The sequence below is a fragment of the Centroberyx gerrardi genome, chromosome 9 (assembly GCF_048128805.1).
Source record: "Centroberyx gerrardi isolate f3 chromosome 9, fCenGer3.hap1.cur.20231027, whole genome shotgun sequence".
NCBI classification, from domain to species: Eukaryota; Metazoa; Chordata; class Actinopteri; order Beryciformes; family Berycidae; genus Centroberyx; species Centroberyx gerrardi.
The window spans coordinates 14,668,882-14,688,912 of record NC_136005.1 but is presented as its reverse complement, the minus strand read 5'-3'; the positions used below and the strand labels follow the sequence as shown (position 1 = coordinate 14,688,912).

The 20,031-nt window shown below is 46.2% G+C and overlaps 1 protein-coding gene across 1 annotated transcript in view; it reads right to left on the bottom strand.

Moving 5' to 3' along the window:
* sema6bb (sema domain, transmembrane domain (TM), and cytoplasmic domain, (semaphorin) 6Bb) overlaps positions 1–17,108 on the bottom strand; it is a 55,705-nt gene extending 38,597 nt beyond the window's left edge. Inside the window, exons 1-5 of the mRNA XM_071921947.2 lie at positions 16,991–17,108; positions 15,077–15,191; positions 9,832–9,892; positions 9,599–9,661; positions 1,324–1,422 (exon numbers count right to left, since the gene is read on the bottom strand). Of these exons, the coding sequence (XP_071778048.1) occupies positions 1,324–1,422; positions 9,599–9,661; positions 9,832–9,892; positions 15,077–15,191; positions 16,991–17,099 (447 nt within the window). The 5' untranslated portion in view covers positions 17,100–17,108. The remainder of the gene's footprint in view (positions 1–1,323; positions 1,423–9,598; positions 9,662–9,831; positions 9,893–15,076; positions 15,192–16,990) is intronic.
* Positions 17,109–20,031: the final 2,923 nt, after the last annotated feature.

Here is a 20,031-nt window from a genome sequence, read left to right as displayed (position 1 = left end):
GTAAACTATCTCTTTTTCACACACACATACACACACACAGACACACACAGACACACACACACACACACACACACACACATAAACATAAACATAAACATAAACACACACACACACACACACAAAGTTTAAAACACATTCACTTAAAAGGCAGCCACAGGCAAACTATTTTAACAGCACAGTCTCATCTGCAGTTGAAAATGAAATAATTTATTGGTGTCATTTCATTAAAACACAGCTATAAATAAAACAGTAGCTAGCATCGCTAACTAGTCCCCAGAGATGAAGCCAGCCTATCAGGCAGAGACAGGTGTGTTATACACTGTTGTAGAATGTCATTAGTGGCTGACAGATAATGGGCCAGGTACGCCTCAGTCTTCCACTGCTGCGCTATGTTTGAAATGTGAGAGACTGAAAATAACACTTATCTCAAAAACCCTTTGATAGCAAAAGGATTTTTTTCTCTCTCTCCCACTCAACTGCCTTCATCCCTCATTAAAAATTCCTGTGGAATGATGTGAAATCAGCCGAGCCGGATTAATATTTATGTGTAGTCTTTCTTCCGCAGGTTTGAAATCGTTACTGTAATTGAGCGAGACAGGGATTGGTTGGGAACTGGAGCAGGTGCTGTGCTGGAAGATTCAGGTGAGTTCCTGCTGGATGGATGCAAAACTGAAGTTTTGAAGAAAAATCTATTTTGGACAGAGTGCGATAACTATTCATAATGTGCTGTGGCTAATTGGTTGAATCAGGTCAGTCAACACTTGTAGGCTGAATCTGTGTGTCTCCTCCTGCCTGCCGCCTTTCTTCTCTAGCTGGAGAATTGTTTTGGTTTCCTAACCAGAAGCAAGAAAATCAAACCACGCAAACAACTAACGTCTTCACCCTCGCTCTCTGAATACTCTCCTCTTCCCCTCTTCCCCTCTCCTGTTCTTCCTGATGAGCCGTCGCTGCTTCCCGATGATAACAAGCTCAATAGACCACAAAGTTTAACCACCGAGCAATAACAACTGGTGTATCTGAGGAAAACAACGCTCTGGAACTGCAAGACAACAAGGTTAAATAACTTCTGGGAGGAAATTCACTGCCTCGGGTGCTGCACAAACAATTCCAATCAAGTTGTAAATTTTGGCATGATCAAGCTTCCTAATTGTGTTGTGAGAGTGAGGCCTCCGTTCCGGGAAAAGAGATACTCCATTTATCAATGACGTCAAACTAATCATTAGTCTTAATGCATGGCTGGACCACTGACAGGTTTGGCAGAGGTACAGTCGTAATGTGTATGTGTAGTGTGTGTGTGTGTGTGTGTGTTTGGTCTCCACTCACAGTATAGTTGGCACATAGTGGATTGAAGGCATTCGTCCCACAGACGAATAGGCCTCCTTGTCTGCTGAGCAGCACCTTCATGAAGTTACGGCACTCATCCTAGTAGGAGAGAGAGAGAGTGGGAGAGAGAGAGAGAGAGAGAGAGAGAGAGAGAGAGACCTTAATCAGACAGGAGGGATAACGCTGAACAGAAGGAAGGCAAAATGATCCAGTGAAAGCAAAAAAAAATATGGATTTACTTTTCGGAGACCGATTATCCAAACTGCTAGGTGAAACGAAGCTTTTCAGTCGCCTGATGTGTAGAATTATCATACCATTAACGCTGTCAATCATATTGATACTGAGTCACTGAACATAGCCAACTTTAAGTGCCTACCCTTTACCCACACACGCACACACACACACACATAAACACACGCATGCACACACCCGCACTAAGCCTTCACCCTCAAACTCTTTCCATGGCTGTGTGGAGCTAGTATTGATTGACAGATGGTAATCCAAACCAGCCTCGGGATTTTAAAACAAACAGCAGATTAAAGGGCTAATTTCTCCACATTGAGCCGTCAGACTAGATCAAGCCTGCTTAATGACAAAATAAACCCAAGTCACCATTTCATTCTTTCCTGCACACACTCCAATGAGAAGTCACGCAAAAAACACAACTTGATAGCTACTACCACCCAAACAGCAGTGAATGTGTAGAGAAACTGAGAGAAATGACTTTAAAGTTTAACTCCTGCCACGGCAAAAGGGTTGTTGCTACGGAAGTGGAATGTAATTATTAATAATTACATGTAACCACTGACACATGCACTGCTGTGAATGATCACACAATTTTGCACCTATGGGCAATTCGTAAGTATATTTGTATATATAATGATACGCTTTAAGAAAGGTCTTATGACCAAAACATCAACAAAAATAGCATGCAATCCTGTGTGAGCGATCCTGTGAAATTGACTTTTTTCCATGGATATTAACTCTAAGCTCTAGTCATGACCTTTGACTTTAAAAGACAAAAAGTAGCTGCTGTTTGCCTTTGTATGGCAAGTGGTCGTCTCACTAAAAGCCACCTGTGTGTGTGTGTGGAGTGAGCGGTCGTGTACAGTAGATCCCTGATGGAACGTAGCCAAAGGCCCCCTCCCCAGACCACTAGTGTCCCAGCCAGGATGGCACCAGCTCAGACACACACACACACACACACACACACACACCAGAGGGGGTCCACTTCAAGACCACTGCCTGCACTGATGTCATCGGAAAGAGAAGGAGGGTGCGAGTGGTGGTGGTGGTGATGGTGGGGATGTGGAATGAGTGTGTGTGTGTGTGTGTGTGTGTAGGAGATCAGAGGGAATAGGGGGATATGAGAGAGGGGTGAGTGTTATACCAGATGCTCCACCCTATCACCCCTGCACCCCTCCACCTTCCAACTCCGCTCCCTACAGGCTTCTCAGTTTTCACCAGCAAAAAAAAGGAAAGGGGTTTTGTGTGTGTGTGTGTGTGTACAGTATACAGTATGTGTGTATTGAGTGCAGGGAGTGTGTAAAGCGTGAGGTGAGAATTCCAAACACCGCAGCAGTATGTGACAGAGCGAGGAGTGACATATGAACAGTCGCTACGCAGCGCTCGCTGTGTGCCCCGTGTGTGTGTCAGTCACCCTATATACAGCATGTGAGCATTTATCTGTGTGCGTGCATATTTGTGTATATACGTGTGTGTGTGTGTGTGTGTGTGTGTGTGCACTGTGCATCGTTGGGTATCACAGCACAGATGCATGTTCATGTGTGAGAATCATTTGCATGCTGTTTGTCAGTGGGAATGCAGTCTGTCGGCCGCTCGCTCGCTCGGTCAGCGCTGCAAGCACAAAACCAGATGAAGCACTCTTAATAACAGCCCAGCCCCACTGCCAGCATCTCCGAGAGGGTAGTAAATACTTAGAAGAGCCAAACCGTTGCACAAATGTGGGCATTCGGCAGTGCTCTTATGCATAAAATGAAACATTGCATGACTACAGGATAAAAAAAACAGTGGTTGGTGCAATTTCTGGGCCCGCACGCTGTTCCATAATAAATCCACAATTGAGTTTTGATGTCTTTCCAGATTACAGACATTGTCGTAATCCACCCCCTGCTGCATACATGTATTTATTTAACCCATATTCAACTCTTCCAGGAAGCAATTTGGCACCTCCAGGTATGGGTCTGTCTGTATTCAGTCAGTTGGATTACGTTTTGCTGCGGTTTCCACATAAAAACCACAAACCAATTAAAAAGGATCAAGCAGCGAATCGTTGAATTATACAATTATATATATAAATCCAAATGCTGTATGTTCCTGATGCCTCCTTCTTCTCCCCTCTCCCTCCTCCCACCATCCTCTCCTCCTCCCTTCTCTCTGCTCCCTCGCTCCCTGGGCATACTCCAGACAAAACGCCACCTGTGCTGGCTGGCAAGCCTTCCCCAAGACCCAGACGACTGCAGCCCCCCCCCCCCCCCCCCCCGCCCCTCCTCCTCCTCCTCCTCCTCCTTCTCTTCCTCGTCCTGCTCCTCTTACTGACAGTGGCAGTGCAGCCTGGATTCTAAATAATTAATCTGCAGCACAGATGAATTACACAGTCCCACCCGTCCCAATGCAAATATGTTTGTATTTGTGAATGGAGGGTGAGAGACATGAAGAAGAACAGAGAGATAGAGAGAGAAAAGGGAGTGTAGCTGAAAGAGAAAGATAGGGAGAGATAGCGTGCAGGCAGGTGTGTGTGTGTGTGTGTGTGTGTAGGCATGTGTGCATATGTGAATCTGCACTTATATGTGGTGCAGAGCAGGCAGACAGCAGGTCCTCCATCAGCCTCTTGCTCTGAGGCAGATGTCTGCCGGCCTCCCTGCACTCTGCAGATGTTGACCTGAGCAAGTGCATTCCTTCCTTCGCTGATTCCCAGCATGAACACAAACATTTCCTTACGCACTCAAACACACACATGCATACATTCATGCGCACACAAATGCACAAACGCACTCATACACTGGTAGATGCGAGCGAGTGCACACGCACACACACACACACACACATGGTGAGAGGCTCAACAACGAGCTCTCTGTTGCTACAACACATCTGCTCACAACAACCCGTAGCAGTCAGACACCATTAGGTCTGAGGAGACTCCACCTTTTGCATCTGCTTTCCATCTATTCCCCCGGAACTCAACCTTTAGTCTAAGAAGATAAACAACCATTTAGTTTGGACTGACTCAGTGTTTGTTTTAATGATGAGGCTTCATCCCAAAACCTGACTAATGTGGTTTTACCTCTACCCACGAATCAGTCCGCATTCCATTCTTTTGTCTGACCACAAAACAAAACAGGTTTGGGCGCTATAAAATCTTCTGCTCATTTTCCTTGCTTTTGGAACAACCACAGGATTCTTGATGGTCCCATAAAATATCGTAAATTATCATCTTGACCTGCTTTAGTTATGTTCGTACACTGGGAGCCATCTAAGGCAGTACATCAGGGGGGTCATATTTAGCAAGCTGCTCCTCTAAATCTCCAAAGTTTCCATTACATGCCTGGCTGGTCCCATGATGTTAGCGACCAGGGAGAAGAGAGCGTAACTCTGCCAAGAGCCGCCACGGAGCCAGGACTCTCCCACACACTGACACACACACACACACACACACACACACACACACAATACACACATGAACATACATGCACACACTGTAACACATGTACACCCACACCACATACACACACACACACAAAAAGGTTGGCGGGCCTTCTCTTTGGGTGATCTTGATTTGACTCTCACCATTAACAGCAGGCCTGTCATTTCCACACAAATCCCTGACACACAATTTGACTTTAAACAGAGTGACTCTCTAGGACAGGAGGGAAGTGTGTGTGTGTGTGTGTGTGTGTGTGTGTGTGTGTTTGATTGTGCGTGTGCATGTGTGTATGTAGGCGGAGGATGAATTAACAGCGGTGCAAAATTAGCAGCAATGTGCCGTTCTGAGTGCTGCGGTCTTACTCAGCATGTTAAAACTAATCCACGTCCCTCTGCAACCCTTCTCCTCTGTTTGATGGTAATTCTGACTGAACACACCACAGGCCACAACAAACATCAGAGACCAGAGGGAGAGAGAGAGAGAGAGAGAGAGGTAGAGAGAGAGAGAGAGAGAGAGAGAGGGAGAGAGAGAGATAGAGAGAGAGAGAGAGAGAGAGAGGGAGGGTTGATCCAGGCCAGTCAACCATGTGGCAGCCTCAGTAGCAGAGCCAACCTGCAGGATGACCTACAGATCGTGGGGTCAGTTAAGCTCTGCTCCCTGGTGGAACACACACACACACACACACACACACACACACACACACACACACACACGCATACACACACACACACACACACACACACACACAAACCGCTCTGTCCTTGACCACAACACTTAACCTGAGTTACCCCAGGAAGAGCTCCATCTGGCCAACCTGCCCAGAAAACAGTGGGAAATTCTGATATTGACAAACTAAAATCTCTTTCTGGAATCAATCGATAAAACTGTACTACACAAATGAATGAGGATATGTGATATGCCGGCCTGTAAGTACATTTGCCTTTTGGGAATAGCAATGGGCGGCCGTAAAAGGTAAAAATACAACAGAGGCGGCGTGAATGAACCTTCTGCCAGGTTTGGACACCCTGGTGAGAAACTGAGAAAAACACCCAGCAAGACCACAAGGTGCAGCACCATGTGAAAATAGTACAGATTTATAGATAAACATTACACACAATGTCTACCATCAAAGGGCAGTGAAACTAAATACAGTTAAGCACAATAGCCAGACTAAGATAAAAAAGGGGCCACCGCTGTAGGGAATGAGAGCGACTCCAAGTGTGGTATTTGCAGATTGATTAACATTCAGGAGTCAAAAGGCTGTGAAACCAAATCTGTTGACGGGTCTGGCCTTATCTGGGCTGGACGGCCGAAAACCCAGACGTCCTCCGAGAGCGGGATCAACACAATATTGATCAAACAATCTGGCTAAGTGCTGCTTACAACGATGCACTACTGCTCTTTAAAAACACTCTATATGGAATTTCCTCTGTTTTGCATATATACACGCCCTGATGTGTTGGCACCGAGCCGACGCATCAGCCTGAGCTCTCTCTCTCTCATTGGGAGGAGAGAGAGAAAGAGGGGGGGTGGGGGGGGGATGAAAAGGGGGGATACAGGCGAAATAAAGAGAAGGGAAAAGCGAAGGACAAAGATGACAAACAAAGAGGGGGGAGAGAGAGAAAGAGACAGGAGATGGCAAGTATATGCAGCATGCGTGACGGCGAGGCCGAGGGTGCCGCGCATTCATCAGCATTCGTTTGGTCAACACAGGAGGAGGGGGGGAAAAAAGGCTAAAGAATTAGGATATTGAATTTCTAGCCTAATTAGGGAGAATACTATGCCCTTTCTGATCAACCGAGCAGAAACATTTAATTACAAAACCAATTACTAGGTGGCGAATGTATCACATCTGACACAACCATCCCCCAAGCAGAACAGGACATTTTCAGGAGGTGAAGTGGAGGAGAGGAGGAGAGGTCGTCACTGGGGGAGGGAGCGTGGGTGAGAGAGGGACGCAGAAAATGACAGCATGCCTGGCAGATGCATAAAGGAGAGACGTTTCAATTGCGTGCATGTATGTGTGAGAGAGAGAGAGAGAGAGAGAGAGAGAGAGAGCGACATAGAGAGGGGAGAGAGAGAGTAATATGCATGTGTATGTATGTACATGAGGGTCTGTGATCCCGCCTACATGTACTGCAATTAAAGAACCCGCTCATGTTGTATGTGTATGTGTGTGTGTGTGTGTGTGTGTGTGTGTGTGTGTGTTAGTGTTAGAATGCTATATCTGTTTGCCTTTCGTTAAATATCGGATATCGTCCAGCCAGTGTTGCCTACCTCCAATATAATGATGTCAAAGCTACATGAAAAAACAGTCCAAACCTGAAATGACATTTTATTTTATTCATCCATTTAATAGTTCAATTCTAATATCATTATAATTCTTCATTTAAAATCAGTAATGTATCCCAGAGTTTCCCCTGCTATTGAATAGGTGGGGTTGGACTGCTAACCCAACTAAAAGAATCTAAATTTTTATGGGTTTTAGTGGCACATGGTGGTCTAAATGCTGTTTCAGAGGCTTTTCCACCTCGGGATGAAAATAGTCACATTTAAAGATATTGTATATCAGCACAAAATGTCATCTATCTGCGACTTGAAAATATACGTATTGGCTTTCAAAAACCCATATCGGTCGAACCCTAGCATGTGTGTATGTGTGTGTGTGTGTGTGCGTGCACATGCGTGTGCACACGAACACATCCATTCACATGCGTCTGAGCCCGGAGAGCTGACTGAGAGGACCTGGCAGCGCTCTTATCTCCCTCACATTGCCGTGTGACTCACAGCATTACCAGGCAGCACAGTCATTAGGGGCAGGAAGACCTTTCATATCTCAGTCAGCCCCACAGCTCTCCTCAGGGCCAGCCAAGTGGGACCCACACACACCCCTTCTCCTCTCCTCTCCTCCTCTCCTCCTCTCCTCCTCTCCTACTCTCCTTTGCATTTACTTCCTCTCACCCTCATTCTCCTATCTCTCTCTCTCTCTTGCTCTTCCCTTTCCATTTCTCGTCTATCTCTTGCAACTCCAGCTCTCCGTTCCTACTCTCTTTCTCTCCCCCCTCCTCTCATCTCTCCTTCTCTCTCTCTCTCCTCCCCCTCTCTCAGCCAGGCTCGTTGTCTCTGTCCCTCTCTATTCTCCATTGTGTTTTTGTCTGGCAGCGTCTCACACAGATTTAATGTCAGGTGTTCTCTCAGTGTGTTAAATAAGTCATTTTTTTTCTCTGCCTGGAGGGGACACAGCTCATGTTACACCCCCCACCTATCCCCCACCACACCCCCCCACTCTCCAACACCCCCACCCCCCAACCACCACCGCCACACACACACACACACACACACACACACAGACAGACGGGCACACAGACACCAAATACAGGCTGTTTATGTGTGGCAAAAAGGAGCTAGGAATGTGTGTGTGTGTGTGTGTGTGTGTGTGGTGTGTGTGTGGGAGATATAAGAGGTATTCAGGCGTGGGCCGGTGGCCACAGGGACGTTTCACCCCATCTCAGCCTCACTTTGGTTCACCTTGGTTTCCCAATGCCCACCTCCATTTTGTGAGGGCACACACTGCATCATAAAGCCCTGATAGTGGAGCATGTTGTGTACAGGTGGGAGGGACTGCTCTATTCTTCTGATCAATGCGTGTGTGTTTGTGTGTTTTGGTGTGTTTGTGTGTGTGTGTGATGGGTTGAATGAGCAGGAATAGTGAGATGATACCCAGTCGTAGCCCCCTCCTTAAGGCTGTGCCACTGGGCATGCCAGTCAAACAGCTGGCACAATGCTCCAGGTAGCAAGGTGGAGCATGTGCCATGATTTAGAGAAACACGGTGTGTGTGTGTGTGTGTGTGTGTGTGTGTGTGTGTGTGTATGTATGTGAGTGTGTTTGTTTGTGTGTGTGTGTGTGTGTGTGTGTGAGAGAGAGAGAGAGAGTGAGACACACAGAAAGAGAATTTTACTATGTGTGAAAAAAGAAAGAGAAAACAAGGCAACAGTAAACATGTTGCCCCATGCGAATGAAGTCCCCGCCTGGGCCAATCAGTAACAAATGTGTCACCTTGTTTTGAGCTGTAATTGTCGTTCTGCCTTGGGCCAATCAGTGCAATTTTGCATGCTGGAATGCAGCCGTAAGATGCATCATCTCCCCAAATTTTGCTAAAAAACGGATCAGTGGTGCATGATTTTGAGTATGACACATGGATGAGCCAACAAGTGACGTAATGACCCCCCCACCCCCCACCCCCCCAGCCCCTCCACCCCCACCCCCACCCCCCAGCCCCTCCACACTTTGGGCTGATCCGTGTAATTTGGAAAATGTCAGAACACAGTGGCGAGATGCATCATTCCCTCATGTTTCGGCAAAATCCAACAAGTAAACAAGTGTTGTAGCGCCCTCCCTTGGGCCAATCACTGTCATTTTGACAATGTTGGAACAGGGAAATGACACACATCATTCCCCAAAGTTTTGTCAAAATCGTATCAGTATGCATCCAATCTATACATGATGGACAGATGGACTGGAGGCGATCCATAGTCCCTCCCGTGATTTCATCATGGGGGACAAAAAGAGGGAGAAACAGACAGACAGGCAGACAGACAGTGTTGTCTCACCTCATGCTTGCCCTTCATCCTGCAGATCCTTATGTCGTTCTTGTTAGACTCCCATGTTCTTTTCTATACATCAAAGACACACACACACACACACACACACACACACAGGAACAGCTGGTTAGCTAGATAGTTCATTGTACTCTGGTAGGGAATGGCATTTTCCATTGTCTAATGGCAAGTATGTTCACCCAGAAGGTGTAAACAGTATGCCTGTCTGTCCAGAAGGTCCTCACCTTACTGTAGAACATCTCGTCTCCTGCCACGTTGTCCAACTCCACACGGAACAGGTCATCCCTGGCACAGAGAGAGAGAGAGAGAGAGAGAGAGGCAGAGAGAGAGAGAGAGAGAGGCAGAGAGAGAGAGAGAGAGAGAGAGAGAGAGAGACAGTGGCAGTCAGCCAACACAGCACTATCTAAGGCAAAAGGTAAGGCAAGACTCTGCACTCTTCTATAGCAAAAAGTACAGCATACATATTACTGCTAGTTCAGGACTATATGAGTCAATGCAGATTTCCTTTGGATGAATCCCTGGCCACACACTTAATACAATCCCTGAGTATGAATATTTCCACTATATATTGAATCTGTGTGGTTTTACTGCTAAATAATTCTGTACCCTTGTGCATAATCTTGCTACACCCGGCTATGTAATGTATAGCTATTTGTTCCTTTGAGTTGATCAGAGCCAAAGAGATTAGGGAGCAGCTCTATAATGTCTTGCATTCCTCCCAATGTGGATGAGAAATAGAAGCGGACTGCATAATGATGTCTCATATTTCCCCTTGCCTTTTGCCTCCTCTCATTAGACTTGACTTGCTGCATTGAATTTGCTGCAAGGCCTGAATTCCTCTTATCAGTCTTATTTAAAAGGCTGAAATTGAATTAATGGCTGATTTAATCAAGTTGTTACACTGGCGTTTGCAATCCCCCACATACTGCCTACACATGGCAGTAACACCATGCATGTATTCATGATATTCCAAACAGCATACACTGCTACTCTCTCCCACTGTTAATCTGTTAGTAATTCTGCTGTAACCTTGGAGTGGCTGTGAAACTGCCTACTAAATGAGAGTTGGGCTAGGCAGCCTTAAGGAGGCAGCTAACAGCTGACGTTCGCATATTGATCAAGGCCTTGGTATCTGCTAGGGTGGATCTGCAGCATGGGCTCCAGCTAAGCAAAGGACGCTATTCACACGGCAGGCTCTGAATGGTCTAATCTGTAAATCTGCCATAGCTGTGTTATTGCAGCACTATCGATCCCATCTCCCAGATCCAGCTTTGCTTCCCATCTGCGCTGCATGTTCTCTCTCACATTTTGCCTTTGCCTCTTTCGCTCACAGACGGAAGGATTATTCTGTGTACGCATGCATGTGCATGTGCTTGCTCACATGCGTGCATCCATGCACTTGAACGTGTGTGTGGGTGTGTGAGAGTGTGTGTGTGTGTGCGTTTGATGAGAGCACACGTAGGCCAAACACCAGCAGATTACTAGCTCACTCCTATCATGAAAAATTCACTCCCACTTCCCTTCGCTGTGTTAAAAGATTCCCCCTCTTAGTTAACCTCACAAAACAGGACAGTGGCTAAGTGGCAAAGAAGTGTGAAATCACCATACACTTGCTCACTGTGTCTCTACTTAACAGGTCAGAGTTCAAGCATTCTCCAAACAGTGGAGTGGGCCAGAGATTGAGGTGTAATCTCATCCAGGCTTCAGCCTTGTCTCAGCATTAACAGAATGAATATAGCAACAGGCCTCCTAGTCAGAGTGGCTGGCAGCCAGCGCTATTGCCTCTGCTGCTGCTGAGGAGGGGGAATTATTTACACTGCTGCCTCTCTTCCTCTCTCTATCTATTCTCTTGCCTGCTCCAGGTTGTTTGAATGATGCAAAGCCTGTGGCCTGTGTGTTAATATATGTGTGTGAGTGTGTGCGTTTATGGATTGTGTGTGTATGTGTACTGAATGTGGTAGATGGGATAGGATTCAGGGTGTGTGTCGAGTGTAAGGTGAGATTTCCTCACATTGTGGCAGTAGGAAACAGAGTGAGGACTGACATATGAACTGAGTGTGCTCTGCTATAAAGATTTTATTATTGTTTATGTTGCAGGATGTGCACACAGCATGCTGCACCATGAATCGCCCTGACTCACTGGCTCATAACTCCCGTCTGAACTTACAAAGCCCTGTCCGAGCAAAGAGCAAACAAATTCAGCTAACATGAGTCCTCCCCTCTCCCGCTCTCTCTCTCTCTCTGTCTCTCTGCGTGTGTGTGTGTGTGTTTTGAAACTGTTATTTCGTAAACACCTAAGACCCCTTTGACCTGGCTAACACAAACCCAACACAGACTCAAGAGAAACATTTCCTACACTTCTCACTTGACCAGCTCATGAACTTTCTCCTTTTGGCCTCCCAAACAACAGCAAACTCAAGGTCAAGACCTCTAAAGCCTCCGAGTTTTACTATATTTCTCTTCAGTTAGCTGTTGAGTTTTCCTACTCTTCTTGGGAGCCGCCTCATTGTGGCTACTGAGCGACGCTGAGCCTCTCTGAGCCTGCAGACTGCGCAGGGGAGGCTGCTCCAATGGATGAAACTGAAATGGAAAGATTTGAGCTGACCACCTATAGTGACCCTGACACTTCTGCTGACTGAGGGGGAGCATGTGTGACTGTGTGTGTGTCCATCCTGATCTCCTGGCATTTCGCGAAATAAGCACGAAGTGTGAAAATGGAAGTAGTCTCACATTGAAGTACACATTGAAACACATTGAAGTAGTGCGGTGGAAAGTAAGGGTGGTGGATGGGTGGCATTTGCCTTCAATGTCAGCGACCGGGGTTCAATCCCCAGCTTGTACAAAGACGATTTCTATAATGAGTCAAGCAAAAGTTTTTCTTATTTAACCATGACCAAAGCCATTCCCTAACCTTAACCAAGTTGTTTTAGTTGCCTAAACTTAACTGTTAGCCAACATTTAGGTGAAAATACAGTCCAATTCATTTTGTTGTCACAGAATCCAATTTGTGGCGGAGGAACGTAATCTTCACATAATCTGTGTCCACATCACGTAATCTGCGTTTCAGACTTTGCGCTCATTTCGCAAAATTTTATGAGGTCACGTTAGGGTGTCTCTAAGTTTGTGCACGAGTTTGAGTGTATTCCTCTATGTGTGTGTCCGTGCGTCTCCCTATCCACTTATATCTACTGTCTGCATGCTAAACTCTCGCTCCCAGCCCCTCTGCAGCTGAACAGCCAGGCAGCTGTAATGTCCCCAGACCTCCCTGTAATTGTTTGCCACGACTGAGCGTCTGTCTGTCCGTCTGCCATGAGGCATTTGACCCCGCTGTGACCCCTGCATGACCCCCGGTGGCCTCTGAGGTCGGCGTCTGTGGCTGGATGAGCCGAGCAACAGCCAACCTGGCAGCTAGTCAGCGCACTTTCCCTTTCCAGCTAATGGAACACATCAACACCAACACACACAAACGCGCACACACACACAGATGGCAAAATCCTCTTATGCTTTATCACAATTGGAACAATTAATCAAGAGCTGGCCGCGTTCCTTGGGCCGTCTCGTCTATAGGTAAACACTCTCCAATTGGTTTATATTTGCGTGGATTAGCCCTTTGGATCTGACTGAGGGACGAAGACCACCATATCCACAGCTGCTCATCTTGACAGCGCTGGAACGGGGCTTAACGCAGCAAGGCGCTTACTCCACCTGCCGCCAGCCAAATACATAGTTTACTTTCCTTTAGCGAGGACGGAAAGAGGACAGAGAGAGGGAGCTGTTCTCAGCAGGTGCTCGGGGCGGGGATTTAGCAGCGCTTGCAGTCTGAGGAGCAGCTATGCTAATGGTGACAGGATTTGGGGATGAGTGAGGTGTCTTATCAGGCCAGGCACTCTGTAGGAGCTTTTGGCAGTCTTACCTGCCGCCACACAGGTTCTTACAGACTTTATACATTTTTGTGACACTGTCTTTCTGCCTGTCTGTCTCTCTCTCACTCTCATATGCATGTGCAGGTGGATCTGTTTCCCTCCACTCAGATCATTTTCTGTCAGGAAGCCACAAACACCACTATTAGCCACTTACATACGAATATATAAATACACTCTGGGAGCTGTCTCTCCCCCGTCTCTCTCTCTCTCTCTCTCTCTCTCTCTCTCTCACTCACTCACTCATACTACCATCACCCCCCCCTCCTCCTCTCTTGCCACTCTGGCTGTCAGTTTAGCTTTTCATTATTGTCCGGTTGGCTGAGACATTCCTATCAGTTTACCTTTCCTATTCAGTAAAACTCTGTGTGGCTGTAAATTGAAATGCACCTCTGTCAAACTGTTTCATGGTTCTGGTTATATTTTACCACAGACCTACAGACTGCAGTAGCTGTAGTCGTCTATGGGCAGTTTTATTATCAGGCTTTTGTGTGTGTGTGTGTGTGTGTGTGTGCTTGCGTGTGTGTTTAGACCCACTCAGTGCAGACAGAATGGCTGGAACCATGCAACATGGTTTGATATATTTACTACCAGGTCTCAGTGGTGAGGTTAGACCAGCCAGGGGCCAGGGACCGGGTCATTTCCTGGAGCACTATTTCCTCTTATTGGAAAACCACTTCAATCATCAATGAGACTGCCACTGCGGCAAATAACCAGCGCCATATGTGGAGTCTGGCTGTGTCTCTTTTTTAGCATGTTTCATGCTAAGTTGATTTCTGGACAGCACGGACAGTAAATCTTGAGATGAATGTTTCGTGTTAGCTCTGTGTGTTTGAGGTTGGCTCCCGAATGGCTCCTGGGGACGACAAATGGAGCTTAACAGCATAAACCTGGTGAAGCTGAGCAAGCCCTGCTCGTCTGGCCCTGCTGACCACCCCACTACTGTCTGTCTAGCATCAGCACATTCACCAGCAGACAGACGAGCACTAGGCCATGCCTGTGTGGGTCCGGTATGCTCTACACAGCCTCAGTTACAGATACAGAATGAAAAGAAACCTCACATTTTGTTTTGAAAAATACCTAAGTCAAATTCATTTTGTGATGCCAGGAATTATAAATGGAACTGGGGTCTCTGTTTCACAACCATTTTGCACAATAATGTTTGCTGAACTCTTGCATAGCCGAATATCTCTACCTGCAGCCATACTGTGTGATGAATATGTTGCATCAATGAATTCACTGGAGGCTCAGACACTCTGCCTCCTAAAATAATGTCCGAGGCAGGTGGCTAATGTTGCCTGGCAACAAATATAGTGATAGCAGACAAAACCGAAAATAGATAACAGACAAATCCAAACAGATATTGAGGCCGGAAATGGTTCAGGTGTGTGGTTATGTGTGTGTCACTGTGCGTGTGTGTGTGTACATGTGTGAGTTTTACCATAGAGAGATGTCAACATCTTTTATCTTGCTGGATGTGCGTTCAAGAGCTTGCACCTGGGTAAATGGGCAATGTGTGTATGTGTGTGTGTGTCTGTGTGTGTTGTACCTGGCTCCAATGTAGAGTGTCCGATTGACTTGGAGGATCCTCTGGATGTGTAGAGGCTCTTGTCTCAGCCATGTTCGATGGGGTCGGCCCAGAAACACCGGGTACCGTCTCACCACTGTCAGTGAGAGAGAGAGAGAGAGAGAGAGAGAGAGTGAGAGTGAGAGAGAGACAGACATACACAGTGGCTGGTCCAAAACTGAGGAGATCCTTGACAAAATATTGATTTGGTGAACACAGCTTGGCAGTAGAAACAGGCAATCACGGGTCGACCTGTCTGCCATGGAGGACCGGCCATGCTCACTCTGCTCCCAAGGAGAAATGGAGACAGTTACACTTCTTTCCAAAATGCACAAATAACAACAATAACAGAGGAAGTTGTTCCCCCAAATTCCTATGTGTAAGTTTGAAACCTGCTACCTAATTTTAAACTACAGTCCGTGTAAATACAAAAAAACATACCTGGAAAAAAGTGAGCGTGCAACACTAGCTGCTACTATGTAGCATACACGAACAAATGAGCTTCTGAAAATAAAATATGCCTGAACTATCCTACATGATGTTGTTGTTTCTCAATTGATGTTTGTTGACTGATTGACAGTTGTTCTTTTATATGGTACTTTCTGTTGGCAATACTTGCTTTGGCAACTGATACTAAAGTCTTTCATGCCAATAACGCTAATTTGAATTTGAGAGACAGACAGACAGAGATTTTGTCAGGTGAAATATGAAAAGCCTCTAAAGAGGAAAACAAAATGTTCAAGAGAACAAGGAATTTTGTACAGTGAGGAAGGCAAATGGAGAGAAATCAAAAAGAAAAAGGGGGAGAGGCAGTTTCATCAAGTTTTTGTCATGCAGCCCAGCAGTCATCCAGAGGGACAGACACACAGCGAGAGGGAGAGAGAGAGAGAGAGAGGGAGAGAGAGACAGAGAAAAGAGGGCTGCAGAGAGAAAAGGTACACATTGTATATTTCAGCTGGGTTACTATGGGATACCAGGATGGCTATCTGTCTTTGACCTTGACTGAGGTAAATGATAGAGAGAACTATTTTCATCTTATATCCTGTCATCCCCTCTCTGCTCTGTCATCACTACTTCTCTATATAAAGCGCCTCCCTCCACTCTATTCATCTCTGCTTTTCTCATCTCATTCATTTCTACATTTTGTCTATTTCTGGTCCCCTTCCTACCCTGCGTCCTGGGACCCAGCGCTCCCCCTGTGATTCCTTCTCCTCCCTCTTCTTGCCCTCCATCCTTATCTTCCATCCTTCTCTCATCCTCTCTGCCCACCTGCTTCTTCTCTTCCTCCTATCTGTCCGTCCAGATGAGCCTGCGCGTCGTATGGCAACCTATACCTGCCGTAAACCCCATGCAGCCCTGCGGAGTCTAATGCAGCCTTTACTCTGCTGTTCTCAGTAGCCTGTCATCCGCTACACTCTACTGTTTGGTATTGATACGCCGAGAAGGGTCTGGACTCGGCTGGGAAACCATCAATCAATATTATTGAGCTGTAATCAATCAAGGTCTGGTCTACGGTGGAGACTGCCAAGCCGATGTGGAGACTCAAAGTCTGAGTGTGTAAAGGGCTGTGTCTCTTGAGGGTGTGTGTGTGTCCGTGTGTGTGTGTGTGTGTGTCTGTGTGTGGGAAAATAGTGAGTGTGAGAGTCCTGACCTACACCCAGGCTTCATTCCTGACTGTGACCCCACACCTCCTGACCTGGACACCAGTCAACACCCTTCGTGTGAGAGCCTGTCTGACCCCACAGGCCACACTGTGACCCTAACCCCCCCCCCCCCCCCCCCCCCCCCCCCGCTCCCCCAATTCAACACCCTCAGTGTCAGGGCCTGACCCCACACCCCACACCTCACACATCACATCCTGGGACAGAGGTGCGTAGGAGGGGAGAAAGCCAGTACCTTCAGTGGGGATAAAGTTGAGAGGCCCTGGTTCCTCTGGGAACGCCGAGCTGGCCGTTCGAAGCAGCCAACACAGCAGGAAGAAGGAGGGAGGGGCCACGGTCGCCATAGCAACAAAACGCAGACTCTGTGGAAATAATAAAAAAAGAGAGAGACACAAGGAGAAAGGGGAGTGAGTGGTTGCGAGATTAAGCAATGCAGACACACACACACACACACACAAACACAGACAGAGAAGCACTCACTCACTCAATCACTGACTGACTGTCTGACTGGCTGACTGGCCGGCTGTCTTTCTAGGCTGAAGCGCTCTCTTTGTAATTCCCACAACATCTCTCTCCCTTCGCCCCGATGAGAGGGGAGATAAATAGCTACAGAGAGCGAGAGAGGGATTAAGTCATCCGCTGAAGGAGAAGTGTCCAGTCAGCTTCGCAGGCAGCCGCATCACTGTGAGTACAACCCACATCAGACATCACACCACCTATGACACATCTGAACCTGGAGGGAAGGAGGGCAGGAGGAACAATAAGGACAGTATGAAGCGGCGAGGCATGAGGGGCGTGGCAAGAGATAGGGGGTAAGATACGGCCTATAGATGAATAGAAATGTGGTGAACATACAGCAGGCGGGGGAGAGAGGGAGACAGAAAGAGGTTCAATAACACTCCAGACACCCAGCACAGAGAGAGAGAGAGAGAGAGAGAGAGAGAGAGAGAGAGAGAGAGAGAAGAGTGGCGGTTCACTTAAATTAAATGCTTGCCGTCAACGCAAATCACCTCTCTGACAGCGGGGCTAAACTGTAGGTATTTTTCACCCGGCTGTATTGCGGCACATGCAGCACTTGGATGTGATGCGTGCGGAAATACAAATGATACCCAAATGAAGTTACCCCACTCAATCCATCTAGGAAATAACAGCAGCACTCTACTTTGACAGATAGGAAAGCGTTGAGAATTGCCGTTGAGTTTAGTCACAAACCCTCAGAAGGCATGGCAGACCTCTAGATGCTGGGACTGCGACTGTGAGTTTGCTACTGTGTGTGTCAGGTGGATTTCCATGTGCAGCCAACAAGCACTTTCATCCAGGTTGTTATTATCTGGATCTCTGTCTCGTCTGTGATTATCTAGCCATTCTTCCCTCTCCATACTAACCAGGCATGGAATTGTATTTTTCGAGATATTTCATAAACATAATTTTACAAAACACCATAACTTCCTTTTGTCGTTTCGTTGCTGGGTTAACGCTGAATGCGCTACTAAGTAATTTGCTTTGAAAATCAAGTGGAGAAGTCTTCAATCTCTCACCACTGCAAACACAAATAAATCGCTTTGGCAGTTCGTTCAGCCATGTGCAATTGTAACTTCTCATATTTGAATAGTTCTCAAGGTTGGATTTCTTTATGCAAAACCCCCTTACCATTTCACTGTGGTTACAGATGCACTGCATGACACAATGCAAATACAGACACTTTGCTACATTTACGGTATCCACTATGCACTTCTTTGTCATCTCTCTCTCGCTCTCTTCATCTCTCTTTCTTAGACTCTTTCTCTATCTCTCTCAATTCAATTCAATTCAATTCAATTCAATTAGCTTTTCTGGCATTAAACAGCAATTCAGTATACAGTATATTGCCAAGGTGATGATGATATTAACAATTATAATGAAAACAATTATAATAATGGCAATAATAACAATATAGAAGTAAAACAACAGAGAATAATTTAATGTAAATATAAAATAGAATGCAATGCATTTAAAAAATGCAATAAAAGATATCAGTTAATGAGTATGTTAAAGAGTTAAAGAGTATGCAGTATTATATAATATACTAACAACTTCCTTTGTCTTTATTCTCTCTCTCTCTCTCTCTCTCTCTCTCTCTCTCTCTCTCTCTCTCTCTCTCTCTCTCTCTCTCTCTCTCCCCCCCCCTCCCTCTCTCTCTCTCTCTGAAGGATACAAACAGCCATTGTGAAGCCCATCTCTTTAATGGAGCCCTCGACACAACCTTATCAAGAAACATGATCTTTATGGGACATTTCTCGAATTCCCTTCACTGACGTCAGAATAAAAGTGGGCGGCACGCTAATTGCTCGACAATTGCTTGCCCACAAGTACAATTACGGGAGGTGAAGGGGAAAGAGTCACCGAGAGAAGAAAGGAGGTCATGGAGGAGAGAGGAGATGGAACGAGAGATGAGAGAAAATAAGTGAGAGAGAGGGAGGGGGGAGTAGAAAGAGAGAGAAGATGAGAAGTCAGGAAGTCAGTATATCCAATCAGAGATTCTATTGTTTCTGCTATTAATAATGTATGAATAAATGTCAGGCCGTACGCATTCTATTAGCATAATTAGACACCCAGGGCTATAGGATTTCATGGGACAGCAGAATAAGTAGATACACAAGTATAGGGGCAGAATGTGTGTGTGTGTGTGTGTGTGTGTGTGTGGGAGTATGGGTGCGTGAATGAGTGGTTCCAAGCCAAAGTATCTCTATAATTATGACAAATGGCTGCGGTCGAGTCCATTCAGAGAACAAGCCTTGCTGTATGGCACAAGCTGCACAGTAGTATTATTGTTGAACAAGGCATATTGTAAGTCACATGTACCTTTTGTCATTTGGAGGACATTTTAATCCAAAATATCCAACCCCTGGGTGCTATAGTACTTTGTGTTTGAAATGTCTGTGGACATCATTGAAGTCGTATTGAAGTTGGCATACAGTATGGACTCCATGGATTTAAAAAAATAATGAACCAGACTGTCAGAAGCAAATTAATATATCAGTGCTTCCACTGGGGGCTTATTGTTTCCAGTCTTGTGACAAACGCATTCAGGGATGGAACTTGATTTTGGGCACGATCCCAACAGCGCTGTTCGGGTGCCAACTTTATACCAATGACAAGTGATGACAATTGCAGAAAAATGCCAGCTATGAGATAGTGGGCAAGTAAAACTTCAATCCCTGAATAGATTATGCAGTATTCACTGTAACACCCCATCCACTCCAACTATCTTTAGTTTGCCATTAAAAAAACACTTCT